The 16,751-nt window shown below is 35.5% G+C and overlaps 1 protein-coding gene across 2 annotated transcripts in view; it reads right to left on the bottom strand.

Annotated features, from left to right (window-relative positions):
• The window catches only part of LOC145268691 (uncharacterized), a 102,233-nt gene that overhangs the window by 40,842 nt on the left and 44,640 nt on the right, over positions 1 to 16,751 (bottom strand). For both annotated transcript variants that reach the window (XM_080124206.1, XM_080124207.1), the window contains exon 4: positions 3,954 to 4,217. In XM_080124206.1, the coding sequence (XP_079980332.1) occupies positions 3,954 to 4,217 (264 nt within the window). The remainder of the gene's footprint in view (positions 1 to 3,953; positions 4,218 to 16,751) is intronic.

Genomic DNA, 16,751 nt, shown 5'->3' with positions numbered 1-16,751 from the left:
GTGTTATTGTCGAAACACAGCATAAGTTAATGCATAAAGTTGTGAAAACTAGACCTCTGGATTATGCACTATACGTACGAGTCTTGTGGAAAATTTATCTATTTAAATTATAAATGACAAAAATTATTCTTTAAAATAACCTACATATTTTTCTGTGATTTATTTAGTACTTGGCAGTTATTTAACCGGACGTATCTAAGCGTTCGCTCAGCTTTGCCCGGAACATAACGTAAACCGCCGGAATATGCCGAACATCGTCGATGATAAAATCTTAAAAACGGCACGAAAAAAAAAATAGGTTGGACACGCTGAATAACTCATCCATCCGTTAAAGCGGTTCCATCCTGTTTCCCGAATTTGACTACTGTGCACTTTTCAACTCTCATCCTCGAGTGGCCTATGGGCCTTGATAAGTTGTAATATATATTTTATACAATATATATATATATATATATATATATATATATATATATATATATATATAACAAAATAGGTTGGAGTCGCTAAATAACTCATCCTCCCGTTAAAGCGGTTCCATCCTCTTTCCCGAATTTGACTACTGTGCACTTTTCAACTCTCATCCTCGAGTGGGCTATGGGCCTTGATAGTGGTAATATATATTTTCTACAAAATATATATATATATATATATATATATATATATATATAACTAAAAGAAATGGAAATCGAATAAATAAGTAAATAAAAACACATCAACCTACCGTACTTTTTAGTGATGGGAATATTCCAATATTTTTCCCGATTCCGATACAATTGCCCATTCTGTACTTAATTCCAGATTCTGATACAATTACCGATTCCGATTCTTTATAAATCACTAAATATTTAATTGTGGTGTTGTTATTTCACGATTACCGTAAAAACACATGTTAAATGTGCATATACAAGGTAGAACAGTAAAATTATGACCCTAGAAAATATGACATTATGTCATTTCCGTTTGATGAAAACCAGTTTTCTTTTTTTTTTTTTTTTGTTGCAAATCATCTACTAGTTGGCCAGTTGTGTACAAATCCCAAGAACGATAGGAGCTTTCTATCATGTCTTGAAGTGACACAATGTTCAACAAGCGAGATCGGAGATGCGCCGCTGTACAACTCATGCTCTCTACCGATACAAGTTATGAGAACAGAACCATTGCCAGCACCCTCAAAATGCAAATTTGGACGGTTCAATGCTTGAGGGCAAAGCTCAATAAAGTTTCCAGCCACAGTTATGGTCTTTGGTGTGGTTTCAAGTGAGAGCCACATCATGCTTCGAAGTCAGCTTGAAAGTCAACACCAAAGCGTACTTGGATGCACTGAAGGGTATGGTGATCCCCTGGTGTAATCAGTTGGCCGCTGGCAAACCCTGGGTGTGGCAGAAGGACCCGGCACTATCCCACAAGTGTAAAATGGTCCAGGTCGGGCTTCAGAAGGAGTGCTACGACTTTTGGTATCCTTCTCTCACTGGCTTCCTTCCTCTTCCGGCCTAAACCCGCTTGGTCATCGGTCGAGAAATCACCAACATGACCTCCCACACCACAGCCAATCTGATTGCCGCCATCCGCCGAGTATTCGCCAACCTTCCGTCGGCGCTTGTGGAAAAGGCATGCTCCCAGTTCTAGACCCCCACTGAATTAGGCTGAAGGCGGCTACATTGAGTAGATGTCAGCTCTACCACACAATTAAGTTACTTGAATTTATTTTTTTTAATAAAAGTTTTAAAATAAAATTGTAGTGTTTTTTTTTTCTAGGGCGACAACTTTATCGTTGTACCCGCTATTTTCTCAAACATAAAAATACGCTTGTGAAGAGAGCCATCTATATATCTTAGTTTTACTGGTAGTTTAAAATCAATAAATATTTATTATTTTAATATAAGTACTAGCAGTCGAAGATTTTATTTTGAACAAATAAATAAATAAATAAATAAATAAATAAATAAATAAATAAATACAGGAGTCGGTTTTGAAATCGGAAAATAGACGCAAATTTTTCCGATCCGATACCGATTCTGATACCCCAAAAATTCCAATTTTTTTAAATTCCCGATTCTGATTACTCGATATTTCATAGCAGACATATGTTTTATGCAGGAGGAGGGGAATTTAATGTATCCAATTTTTTTTTAATGTATTCAATTTTTTTTTAATGTATTCAATTTTTTTTTTGGGGGGGGATCATTTTTATTTTTATAAATAATCTATAAATATAAAAGCGAAAATGTATGTATGTATGTGTGTATGTATGTATGTATGTGTGTGTGTTCGTTTTTTCTGTATGTCAACAAAAGGCTTCTTTCAGAGAAGCGGTCGGTCGCTTCACAACTTTTTAAAACTTTTTATATCACATATAAATCGTAATATCTCACAGTTAACAACGAAGCTCGCCTGTCTATTTAATTTGTTCGATTTCGAGAAGATAAATATTCAATATTTGTCGCTCGCCGCATGTGGGTTAGCCTTTTTCCTATAACATCTTGGGGGTGGAAAAAAAAAAAAAAAAAAAAAAAAAAAAAAAAAGCACCTGCTAAATTAAATAAATTCAAACGTGTTTCCGTAAGCATGTCGCGGTGGGGCAATTGTTAACATCGCACTTTTTTTCATAACTTTGCCTCAACGGTTCGGGTTCGATCCTCATATTTACTTTTTTTAACCCTCCCCCACCTCCAAACACCCGGGCAACGCCGGGTACCCCTCGCTAGTACTTTCATAAATCAGAGTCCATTTTCTGTAGGCTGTTTTTGAACCCAGTCAACGACGGGTACTTCAACACCGGGTACGCCTCGCTAGTGTTCAGTAAACAAAACTTTGTTGTTTATTTTCCAAAACAAATTATGTTTTGGTCTTTCAAACGTTTCTAAAACGATTCAAAGTAGCATTTTTCTTTCAAGTTTTTTTTTTTTTTGTTAATGTTCAAAAACTTTTTTTTTTTTCAAAGAAAATTATAAAGAAAAGATTTAAAAAGTTTCGTTTGTTAAAACGTTTTTCGCTACTTATGTATTTTTGGTACTGCGCTGAAATAATAACGTTATTTTTTTCGAAAGCCATTTTTAACATGTAATATATACTCAAAAATAAAGAATCTATTTAAGTTCAAAACCCTCCAGTGACTTTTTTGACACCCTGAATTACTTTAAAGATTTAAGGAAATCAATTTTTCTCATTAAAAATAATGTTGATTTTTAAGTGTGGAAGTTTAGGTGTATTAGAATTTTGGGGGAATTTTTGACACCCCTAACACGAAACTGCGAATAAAATATAAAAAACTCGTAATTTCTCTTTTAAAAGTGGGTTGTTTATTTTCTTTATGGATTATACTTCTAAAATAAACTATTAAAGTTGTATAAAAAGTAATAGAAATATTTTTTTTTTATTATTTAAAAAAAACAAAACTAATGAAATTAATTGAATTTTACGAGTTCAGTATTTTTCAATTTTTAAACTTTAAAAATCTATCAATTTTTCTATTTATTCTATTTTTACGATATTTTCAGGGTCAATGTGAAATTTTATGCTCTTTCCAATAAACCGAATATAATATTTTAGACAAACGTTTTTTTTTTACATTCACCCCCCCCATTTTGAAATGTCTATTAAAAAGTAAATAATTAATTTATGTACCAAAGTTTTATATATCACAAATTGAAGATAAAAGATCCATAAATAATATATTCAAATTTAAAACAACAAAAACAAGTGTTTAAAGTCCGAAGTTTAAAACCTTTTTTTTTAAACCACGTAGTTTTTTTTTTAATGAAACCTTGATCCTTGCCCCTTTAATTGAAAAAAAAATATTAGGGTTTGAATTACATTTTTCAAGTAGTTATAAGTTTGGAAAGACAGGGGGTCGAATTATTCAATATTTTTCACGAAGTTTCTGGCACACCTAGTGGAAGTTTGACAAAATTTTTGTTCTTCTTTATTCATTTATTTGTAAGACAGGTACTTACGGGTGCACCGGAAGTTTGATTCGCTCCATTCACCGTTTGGTTGACAAATGATCACCGTGTGGGCCTTCTCGGTGTGAACGCCATTTTCGCAGTAGTAAGTGGTCGTGGCGCCGATTGTGGTTTTCGTGAACAGTGACAATACTTTTGGAAACGTGGGCGGAAGACCGCAGTTGATTGGTTGCTTATGGGTAGAATTCTTGTGTTTAGCATCGGGTTCTATCTCAGTCAGGGATCTCTTCTTTCTCACCAATCGCCCTCCTATGTCTGCAAGGGCATTAATATAAAAATAAAACAAATAATTTTTTAAAGAAAAAAAAAAAAACGCATACATAGTTATTTGGCTTTTTATTTTCTAAAACACTAGCAGTTCAGCCTGGCTTTGCTCGGGCCCTATGTACTGTTCATAACTTTATGTGCCTATGTATATCTTAAAAAGTTTGACTCGTGTCCAGGTAACCTACATCTAAAATTTCAAGTGTTTACACGCAAAGTTGGCGGAGGGATTTGGTAGAGGTCAACTCTTTAAACATTGACCTCTTCGCAACCAAATTTTCGCTCCAAAACTGATCAATACTCGAGCTGAGAGCGAAACCAAAATCTAAAGACAGTGAATCAAGTACGATAACCATTATACCAGCTAGCAACGTTCTTTAAGAAGTGTTTTAAAACCCCGTGAAATAGTTGACAAACAGAAAAATCTAATGACCTCCAAATAATTTTTTTTCAATTTTGACTCCTTAGTAGCCCCCTTTCTAGATAGAAAACAGATTTAAAAGTTTTGCACATGTCTGAATACCATATATATCAAATTTCAAGCCTTTAGATCGAAAATTCTTTGAGTATATAAGTTCAGATGTGTCCTCTCCCACTCACATTTTCTCTTTTATACATAACACAGACCATCACTATTCATCTAAAAATTTCAGGAACATAATTATTGTTAGTCTGATCATCTTTCAAAAAATGTACTAAGATAAAACGCAAGTGTAATTTGACCATTTTAATAAAAAAAAATCGTCTCAACAGTTAACACATTGAATCTTCTTAATATCATATTAATTAAAAAAAATGTCATAACCTGATGAAGTCGAAAATCTGTTTATTTTTTAAGATAAATAAATAATTTATTTTGGAGAGAGAGAGAAAAAAACAGACATTGTTATTTAACTTTTTTACTTTCTATAATACTAGCCTGGATGACTGGCGTTGCCCGGGTGTTTGAAGGTGTGTGTTGAGCAAAAAAAAAAAAAAAAAAAAAGTGGTAGTAGGCAGGGAGGCTCGAACCCGTACTGCGAAGGAAGAAAAGAATGTGAAAAAAAAAATGTGACGGCTTTGCCATTGCGTCCATCGCCAAACCAGAAGTGGTGAAGGTTTAAATTAAGGCTAGTCAATCGAAAAGAAAGGATAACTTTCGAAAATATCATCGAAGAAAGCGACCCCTCCTTGTAGAAAAGTGCCCAGTTGAGGGTGAAGGAATTAATGTTTTTAGCCAATTTTTTTATATTTGTCGTCCAAAGGGTCGAGCTTGATAACGACACCGATTTCGTGAAAATCTTAGGCATACATACATACATACATACATACATACGTACATACATACATACATACCAAATACATACATACATACATACATACATACATACATACATACCAAATACATACATACATACATTTAAACACACAGGTGAGATTTATATCATAAATACGAAACGATATTTTCCCAAGTACAGTTAATTTTCTTATTAACACACTAGTGAGGGGGAGGGGTGCCCGGCTTTGCCCGGTCGTAAAATACGTTTAATAATGATATTTTAATTTGTTATAGTCAACGCCCTATTATCTCCCCTTGTTGTAAGGGATGTGCCTATCATTTCACAATCAAGTGACTCTTCCCCGGGTTCACGACTTATATTGTACCATATTTGCAGCTCGATGAAACCTGTGATGTTGGCAACCTTTCACAACTTCTTGTTTTTGTCCGTCACATATGTGGAAAAGAACTAAAATGTGAATTTCTCTTTTGTGACTCACTCCAGCAAACCACAAAGCTTCTTTCTTAGAACTGCACGCCTGTGGAACTCTGTTCCGTTTTTCTGCTTTCCAACTAACTACAATATGGTTGTCTTCAAGTCCAACGTAAACAAATTCTTGATGAGCCATCGCCTTAAGTTATCCAATTTACTAAATTGTATACCCATTAACACTTATTGTAGAGTGGTCTTCGGGCCTTGATAAGTGGTGACTTCTTTCAAAAAAAAAAAAAAAATATATATATATATATATATATATATATATATATATATATATATATACTAGCATTTCAGCCCGGCGTTGCCCGGGTGTTTGGAGGTGTATGCTGAGCAAAAAAAAAAAAAAAGAGTAAATTTTTTTTTAATTTGACCCCTATTATGACCCCCTTAAAATTTATAGTTTCGGGCTCAAATAACTTTATTAAGTTAGATCCAGGTTCAAGGAACCTATATCTAAAATTTCAAGTGTCTAGACACAAAATTGTCGGAGGAGTTTGGTAGAGTTCTTAAAGGTCAAATCGTTGAAATTTGACCCCTTAACAGCCAAATTTCTGGCTGACACCCGTCACATCGATTTTCCCAAATCTCAGTACCCGGTATTTCAAATTTCGAGTCTATAGACTAAAAATTGACAGAGTTATTGCGTAGGGAAATGCACACAGACAGACAGACACACAGACACACAGACAGACGGACAGACAGACACGTTCACTTTTATAGATATATAGATAGATATACCACAGAAAATACAGTGCTTTTCTTACAAGAACATTGTTGGCTCAATCTGTACTCATGGAGCTCCAACCATGATGGGGTTGAAACAAAAGACATCTCATATAACAACAGAACATTGTTTTCTTCACAACACATGCATTAATTGTAATTTACAGAAAGCTGTTAACTTCATTCGATCCCGAACATTGAATTATTGTTTTATTCAAAGCTTTTTTTTTGTGATGAGATGGGCTCTGAACATTCCATTCTTTTACTGCCTGCTAAAGTGTGGTAACTTGCACATGGGCTCTTTGAGTTCCGTACTGAGGTGAAATCGTTTCTTTGTGACCAGAATTCAAAGCTGTGTGAAAATTTTGAAATGTCTATTAAAAAGTAAATAATTAATTTACTTACCGAAGTTTTATATATCACAAATTGAAGATAAAAGATCAATAAATAATATATTCAAATTTAAAACAACAAAAACAAGAGTTTTTTTTTTTAAAATTACCTTTGAAGTCCGAAGTTTAAAACCTTTTTTTTTAAACCACATAGTTTTTTTTTTTTTTTTAAATGAAACCTTGATCCTTGCCCCTTTAATTGAAAAAAAAAATATTAGGGTTTGAATTACATTTTTTGAGTAGTTATAATAATAATAATAATAATAATAATTCTAGCCTGGATGACTGGCGTTGCCCGGGTGTTTGAAGGTGTGTGTTGAGCAAAAAAAAAAAAAAAGTGGTAGTAGGCAGGCAGACTCGACCTCAAGTTCATCGCCTGTTTGGGGGTACCTATCAGATTTATTTCCCCATCTTAACCAAGTTAATAAACAACTCATATGGACGATCAGTAACCATTACTTAAGCAAGTGAAAAAGATGACAGTATTGCCGGCAAAACTGAACTGATGGACATGAAGAGTATACCAAAGCAATTTTGTAAATTTCCCAAATTTGGATGACGTCAGCAATGAAAGCTGTTGAGTTGGACTGGGGATAATTGACATCACAGACCATTTTAATATCTTAAAGAATTAATTTACTGGCTATTTTGCAAGAGTTCTAATAGAAAGATCGATAAGATATTTTGCAACTGGATTGTCAGAAATAAAAGGTGGGCTGATTAATCTTCAATCTTCTGCTACTCTTAGAGAAGAATTTAAAAAATTTTCTGTCAATTTTTGGATAAAACTCACATTCATTCTCATTCCTTATTCAGCGTGCCTTCCAAGTGTTTGTTTCTGTTGTCAAATGTTCGCTAAAGATTCCTCCACGATATGATAAGTCACTTTAGTACGCGCATGTATCATGTAAGAAAACACTAACGTAGCAGTGAAATGGCGCAAAATAGTCCCAGGGTCCAGGAGTTAATACCATGCCAACGGTAAATTTGCGACGGGTTTGGTTATCAGATTCGTTGTCAGCGACCTCTAAGCACCAAATTAGAGTTGCAGTGTAAGGTAATATTTACCGATTATAGCCAGACAACGTAGCAGCTCACAAGAGCCAAGAAGGCCAACAAACCGGAAGTCCAAGACTTGAGTTTCGCCCTCATTTGGGTTCATCAGTTAGACACATCTGAACTCGGGATTTGAAACCTGAGCAAACACACCGCACACACAAGAATGCCGATTAACTTACACAGATCAAACAAACCGGCGGCATAAATCCGACAGTGGAATGAACCTACCTCATAACGAATAAGGGATGTGTATCAGAGTTCTTAAGTTTAGTAGCAGTAAAGACCAGAAACACCCTGAAAGCTGGCGCTGCTCTGATAATAGCATTACCAGAAAGAAACAATTAACATTACTGATCATTTCATTGGCTACTTAACACTCATGTAACTTTTATCGTTGAGTGGCTGTTTTCAAGTCAAATATAAACAAATTCTTGTTGAACTATCCTCTCAAATAATCAAATTATTTCCAGTTTAAATCATTATGCTGCCACGCAATCTACCTGGCAAATTATTAGCCCTTATCCTCGAGTGGCCTTTGGGTCTTGATAAGCAAGGATTCCCTTGTAAAAAAAAATCTTAATCAGTTGCATGCATGAAGCATATTAGACTATCTTTATGAATATTAGAAACAAGAGACTGTTGTGACCGATGATGGATCTAACCTTGAAGTATTTGTAAGAATTGTGCCAACAACAGTCTAGAAGTGTAAGCCATGTTTAGTTTCAGAACAGTTTCTGATGGTTCGTTGTTCTACACAAGTCCTGAGAAGTGACTGGTTTACAGTAGACAGTTCTTGAGTTGGAATCCACAGAGCAAAAGATTCTTCCCATGTTGAAACGGAGAAAACATATGCAAAATTGCTACAGAAAGGTTTAATATTTATGGAGCAATTCTGGTTTCTGATTGGTTGGTAGCAGAACGTGAATTAATTTGATTCGTCAGTTCTTAGCAGCATCTCCCAACTATGCGGGATCATACCCCCATTATACTCCAAAAATATTGTAACACCTTGCATAAACAGATTGACTCAATGTATTAGCAGTATCCCCATTGTTAAGTGTTCTGGTGTTTTTGTTCATTATTTTTTGTAATACAATAAATTAACTTCATAATTTTCTATTTAGAAAACGTTTTAGTTTCTTTATTTTTGTAATACGAATGTATAATACTGTTTTTTTTTATATATAAAACCAAAAGTATAAAACTGTGGCCAAACTCCCGTAGTGAGGTCAGCAACTGAACTCTGGTCTTCTTCGAAACTGTGGCTCATGATGTCCAGTCAGCCGGAAGCTCGCCACATGAAATTCTAAGCGCCTCTGTGTCGAATTCTTCTGAAAGCGAAAAGCAAAGCTCGCATATGCCAGAAAGAAGGAAGACAAACAAATAAAAATTCTATTCCACTAAAAATTAATTTCACAAAAAATTAAGTCTTTTTACAGATATGTACACGTTCAGTTCTTAGCACGTTTTTAAAGTCACAAATCTCTCTTCTTTGTAAATGGCACTCAGGCGAAATGGAGGTGAGGGAGTCAGGCGTTTGGTAGCTGGTTTCTCTCGAGGTTGGCGCCAATCTCTCTCCAATCAGTCTAAAAAAAACTGGGTGCCTGTTTTTATATTCCGGGACGCGTTGGGGTACGGTAGTCCTATTCAACCAATCAGAGCCAGCTACGTATCTGGGTTTTTCCCAGATACATTTGCGTGTGTGCACTTCACCAATATTACCAGTTTTGTAATCTGGGACCAAAAATGACATCCGTTCACACGACCCCCCGGGGTCAATCCGTGTCATTCAGAAAGCCATAGTCTGAAGGTGTTCTCTAGGTCTACAAGTACAATCTCGTTTCTACTTTATTTTGACGTTTCCTGTTATTGAATTTTTAAACAACAAAATATATCTCTGGCTTTTCAAACAATAAAATATATATATATCTATATATTTCTATTTAAGTATTTTCGATATCTGCTGTTGTCCGGGATTAATTAAACAGCATATTTACCTGGTTTTTCTCAATCCCAGGGGGGGAGGGTCTCAGCCTCTTCAATGAGGAGCAAATCGCTTCATCAAGTCGATCACGTTACAAACAATAACAATGTTCCTTTTGACCTTCTTGTTTTTCTGTCACTTTATGATGGCTATGTACATTTTATATGGGAATAAGGGGCAAATAAAGAAAAACATAAAGCAGAGAAGTCAATATTGGAGGGAAGGTTGAGAATGGCTGATCTAAATATATATGCCTAAATATCCTAGATTTGTCCTTAAAGACTATAAGGTAGATTTTAATAACAACCCATTTATTAAACTGTGTATCAGATATGGGTCTGTTTATTTAATTTTTTGCCTTGGTTTATTCTTTGTTTATATTCGAGACTAAATTGTCACTTGTTCAATAATATTATCTGTACATTATACGTTTGAGATAAGGAGAGAAGACAGATTTGGACACAAGAGAAGATAATACAAAAGCCAAATTAATTGAAACGAATTTGACTTAATCGACAACGAAGTTAAATAGCATCGAAAAATCCAGCGAACGTTACAGAAATTCATATCATTTGGATTTTTAAAAATTCAATTTTCACCCCAAACAAGTGCCACTTTGAAGTAGGGGGCTTCTATCGGAGACATAAGTTGCGGGGGTATTATGAGGGGAGATGAGTAGCAAGATGTCTGTTCACATTACTCCTGAACTTCTGCATATCAGTACAGTTGGGAAAGCAGAATCCTGGAAAGGAGTTCCAAAGTCTAGCAGTTCTGAGGAAGAAACTATTGCAGTAGAAAGTTTTCTTACACCTAGAGATCTCTACTGTGAAGGGGTGGGATTTAGTTGCTTGTTGGGTTTGTCAGGGGTATTTACGTCGAGGGGGTAGAAGTGCTTGCAGTTCGTCGGAGCATTCACCATTAAAGTATTTGTAAAACAGGCAGAGGAATGCTACATTTCGTCAATGAGACAGAGGCTGAAACTTAGATGACAATTCAGGACATATCAGGTTGGCGACTCTCTTTTGAACCCTGTCAAGGAGTGAGAGACTAGTAGCAGATGCACCAGCCAAATGTGATAACTTCTTTGGACTTTTGACTACTGCTCTCATCTTGCATGTAATTTTCACAATATGTTAGTTTATGTAATCTCCGAGATTCTTCAGGTGTACCTGACCGAGCTCTGTTGAAATCGAGAATGTGCAAGGAATCCTTTATTTAATCCACAGGGAGTAACATGCTCTCATTTCGTCATCACTAACTGGGTAGAAGTCTGTAGTAATTCGCAGTTTAAAATTTTGTTTTTTTATAACATTTTCACACCAAACAAGAGACAGTGCCACTTTGATGTAAGGGACTATTATCAGGGACATATCATGCATGTCAGTTTAAAAAAAATTTTTTTTATTGCATTTTCACCTCAAACAAGGCACATTGCCACTTTGGTGTAGGGGGCTACTATCAGGGGCAGCAACTGCTGGGGCACTATGGTGGGATTTGGGCAGCAAGATGTCGGTTCACGTTACACTTGAACTTCTGCATGTCAGTACAGTTAGGGAAGCAGGGACCTGGAATAGAATTCCAGAGTCTAGGGGTTCTGAGGAAGAAACTACTGGAGTAGACAGATCTTTTACATCCAGGGATCTCTACTGTGTGGGGGTGGGAATTAGCTGCCTGTTGGGTTTGTCGAGGGTGTCTACGTCGTGGGGGCACAAGTGTCTGAAGGTATATCAAGGACAAAACACTTCAATAATTAAATGGTAAATATAATAACGACAGATAAAACTGGTGTGTGTATTTTTTTAAACTCGTCTTGCTTTTTATGTCTTAACGAGAAATGTGGAATTATAAGATGTTATAGGAGAGACAAATTACTTAATAGTAAACATAAAAGAAAAATTAACTGCAAGCATTTTAAAGAACATACATTGAATAGATTCTGGCCAATTAATATCAATTGCCCACAAAATAACAGCTCTTTATCTTAGGATGTTAGGACTGACTGAAAAGCTTCTTATCAAGAATGGAAAGAGGAAGTCCGGATGGAAACGATATGTTTGCTTATGGAGTCAGCGTTAGGAAACAAGATCTCATCATCCCGTCGCCGCATCCCCGAAGAAAATAAGATTGGAGATTGTTACAAATAAATAGAAACGTGAGAAATAGATCAAATGTCTTGAGGCGGCCATTTTGGTTGTCGTTTTTATTTGCGCAAATCTAGAGTGCACTTTGACATTTGTTTTTTAGGAGAAAAAAAGGAAGAAAGAAAGATATTCGGGTTTGGGTTGATGTGGCTGTTGTTGGGCGATGTGATGAAGAGGAAAATTCACTTGCATGAAAACGAAAGGTAAATGTAAACTCAGATGAAAATCTTGAGAGCGGGTGTGATGGTAACGGATGATGATGATGATGGTGAGATGATGATGATGATAAAGATAATGATGGAGAATGAGGTGGAAAATTTGGTGAAGTAAAAGAAGGGGGAGGAGGAGGAGGAGGGGGAGGGGGAGGGGGAGGGGGAGGAGGAGGAGGAGGAGGATGGTGATGATGATGACGATGAGGAGGAGGATGGAGAACGAAGTGTAAGTTTTGGTGATGAAGATGAAGTAAAAGAAGAAAGGAAGGAGTGGAAGAGATGATGATGATGATGATGATGATGATGACGACGACGACGATGATGACGACGATGATGGGGATGATGATGATGAAAGACGAGGTGAAAAATTTGGTGATGAAGACGATGTAGAGGAGAAAGAAAGGAAGCCCTAGAAATAATTTATAATAAAATAATAAAATAATAAAAAATAATAATATTGATAATAATAATAATAATAATAATAATAATAATAATAATAATGAAAATAATAATAAAATAATAATAATAAAAATAATAATAATATTTATAATAATAATGAAAATAAGAAGAAGAATAAAAAATAATAATATTAATAATAATAATAATAATAATAATAATAACAGTGATAATAATAATAATAAAATAATAATAATAATAATAATAATAAAATAATAATAATAATAATAATAATAATGATAATAATGATAATAAAATAATAATAATAATAAAATAATAATAATAATAATAATAATGATAATAATGATAATAAAATAATAATAATAATAAAATAATAATAATAATAATAATAATAATAATAATAATAATAATAATAATAATAGCGATAAACACTGTTGCCACATCTGGGCAGGAGCTTCTAGAAGCAGTTTATCCTGCCTTGACAGAGTTCAAAATAGATTTCATAGCTTAGTGGGGGGTTCCCTTTTCTCTTCCCTGCCACCTCTTTCCCACAGAAGAGATGTTGCGATCCTGTCTCTGCTTTATCATTATTTTCATGGCAAGTGCTCGTCTGAGCTCCAATCTATGCCCCTCCCTCGCCAAACTTTCACAAAAAACACTCGTCTAGTAAAAACCACTATCAATAATTTCCCCCCTCTCTTTATCTAAATGTAGATTCCATGAAAAAGGTTTCTTTCTTAGAACTACACGCCCGTGGAACTCTCTTCCGTTTTCCTGCTTTCCAGCTGACTACAATCTGATTGTCTTCAAGTCCAACGTAAACAAGTTCTTGATTGAACTGCCCCCCCCCCAAGTAATCCAATTTACAAAATTTCCACTACTTATGATTGCTACGCTGTAATCCCATTGACTAATGTATACTCATTAATCCTTATCCTCGAGTGGCCTCCAGGCCTTGACACGTGGTGTCTCGTTTGTAAAAAAAAAAAGCAGGGACAGGCTGGCAACGTTCTATTAAAACAGAAAGAAATCTGGAAATTGATGATGATGGTGGTGACGGTGGTGCTGGTGGTGGTGTTTGTGATGATGGTGATGGTGGTAATGATGATGATGATGATGATGATGATGATGATGGTGGTGGTGGTGGTGGTGGTGGTGGTGGTGGTGGTGGTGGTGGTGATGATTATGATGATTATGATGATGATGATGATGATGATGATGATAAGAAGGAAGAGGAAAAAGATGAAGAAAAGGAGCAGAAGAATTAAGTGAATAGATTATAGGAGGATGAGGAAAAAAGCAAACAGAAGATAAGAAAGAAGGAAAATTGATGATGATGATGATGATGATGATGATGATGATGATGATGCCTGGCACGCCTTCAGCTATTCATAAAGATTGAGGTTTTAAATGTCCGATTCAGTGTGCGGGCGTCGGTGGTGCGCACGTGTGTCAAAATAATAGAAAATCAACTGTTTTAAAAAAAAAAAAGCACTGTTGCTATTGGAAATCAATTTCCAAATTTATCGGTTACTATACAAATGCAATTTTTTTTTAATAATAAAGATGAGGTGGAACGATTAAATTGCCGCCATAGAAAAGACAACATGATTCCATTTCCGCTTGATGAAAATCGGTTTTATTTTATTTGTTGTTGCATTCAGTCTACTAGTTGGCGAGTTGTGTACAAATCCAAAGAGCGATATGAGCCTTTTATCATGTCGGAAAGTGACAATGTTCAACCAGCGAGATCGGAGATGCGCCGCTGTACAACTCATGCTCTCTATTTTATATATAGTTGGCCGAGCATGATAATGATGACGATCATCATCATGATCGTCATCATGTCGTATCAATCCGAAGATTCTATTGTTGGTATCGGTTTCCTCAATATTTTTCTCGTCAGAATTCTTTCTCGAGGATTATGGAAGAGACTACATGAAGATGTAAAGTTGGGATGATGATGATGATGATGATGATGGACAGGAATAAGGAGTAGGTGGTCAAAGAGGGAGGATAAAAAATGATGAAGAAGAAAAAGAAGAAGCAGAAGAATTGTAGGTAAGTGAAATTAAAAGGTGTTCAGTCTATATAATTGCTAAATTTATTTTTGTCACTGGTCTACTAACAGCGAATCAAACACAACACAGCTGATCTATAAAATAATACTTTGTTTGTTTCACGCCGGCAAACACTTTTGGATTTACCGTCTATGACGGGTGTTTGACATCGGCGAAAGCGCGTGAGGATGGTGTGGATGCTTGGCAGTTAAGTATGTGTCAACTTGTTCTCCCTCTCTGACTGACTTCCCGCGTTGTTAACCACCCAATGATGATGATGATGATGATGAATAAGAATAAGGAGGAGGTGATGAAGGAGGGAGGAAAAAAGATGATGAAGAAGGAAAAGGAGTGGAAGAATTAAGGGATTAAATTGTAGGTGAGTGAGATCAAGAGGTGTTCAAATGTGCTGAATTATTTTCATTACTGGTTGGTGAAGGCACGTGGGAATGGTGTGGATGTTTGGTGGATAAGAATGTGCCAGCTTGTTCTCCCTCGGTGGCAGACTGTCCGCTTTCTCGATTGATATAAACGTTCGTTACCCTTTGAATGTTTAATATTTCCCATTGTCTATTGACTCAAATCCTTTGACGGATATCCGCTCATATATTTCTGATCAAATTATACATTAAAACAGACAATGGTGGAAAATTCTGCATTCCTGAAATGGAATCAATCTGCGTGTGTGTAAACCATCCAATGCCTCACTTCCTGAGGGCCACCTGCCAAATATCTAACAGAGAAAATGAATGATAATGTAGATGATGATAATAATGATGATGATGATGATGATGATGATGATGTCTGAGCAGAAGAGAACGAAGAAGAAAAACAAAATGAAGGGGAAGAGGAAAATGGAGATATAGAAGGTGGAGAGGTTGACAGACTGTATAAAAAACGTTTCAATTCCGCAAGTTTTTGCAAACAAGATGGCTTATCCATCTGTTTGCACAGCTGCAAAGAAATCGGCTGCATCTTGTTTAAAAAAAAACATTTTATGAAAAGGTGGTCTCGCCTTGTGCAATATTCTTTGCATTTGTACGAATTGAATGAAATATCAAATATCAAGAATTTTTTTTTTTTTTCTCTGCATCAATAAGTTTCCAGACTTTTTTTGTACAGGCATTTAAGATTATTGTAGACTCTTGAAAATTTAGTATGTTATTGGATCCATCTTATGAGATGACTGACCAAGTTTTTTTTAATTTATTTAAGGTTCAAATAAACAGCTACAACAGGAATTGGAATACACCCTATTAAAGCCTGTTACAGTTTGTGAATTCTAAAAATGCAACCTGGACGTGAGGACACTCTAAAAGAACAATATGCAATAAAATTCTGTTTTAAATTTGGAAAAATTCCACAAAACGTTTGGAATGCTTTAGACTGCTTTGAGACCATTTTGCATGAATCGAGCACCAGTTATTGAGTGGTATAAGAGATTCAATGAAGGCAGAGTGTCTATGAGGGATGATGAGAGGTGTGGGAAGAGTAAGGCAGTCAGAACATCAGAGTTGATTGGCCAAATAAAGAATTTCATGGATAATGACTGTCGTGTGTTTATAGAGACCATATGCACATTTTGATATTGATTGTGGGAACTGTACAGACAATTATTCATGAGGAACTGAAGATTTGGTAGATTTGCATAAAGTTTGTCCCAAAGAAGCTTCATCTTTGTCAAAGACTATTTGACCAAGATGGGCATCAAGACAGTTCCTCACCCTCTCTAGAGTCCAGACCTTTCTCCCTGTTGTTAAGTCACCCAGTACTTCCTAGG

This window comes from Euprymna scolopes, chromosome 44, assembly GCF_053919585.1.
Source record: "Euprymna scolopes isolate OS-2025 chromosome 44, ASM5391958v1, whole genome shotgun sequence".
NCBI classification, from domain to species: Eukaryota; Metazoa; Mollusca; class Cephalopoda; order Sepiida; family Sepiolidae; genus Euprymna; species Euprymna scolopes.
This window is presented reverse-complemented; position numbering and strand designations above follow the sequence as displayed.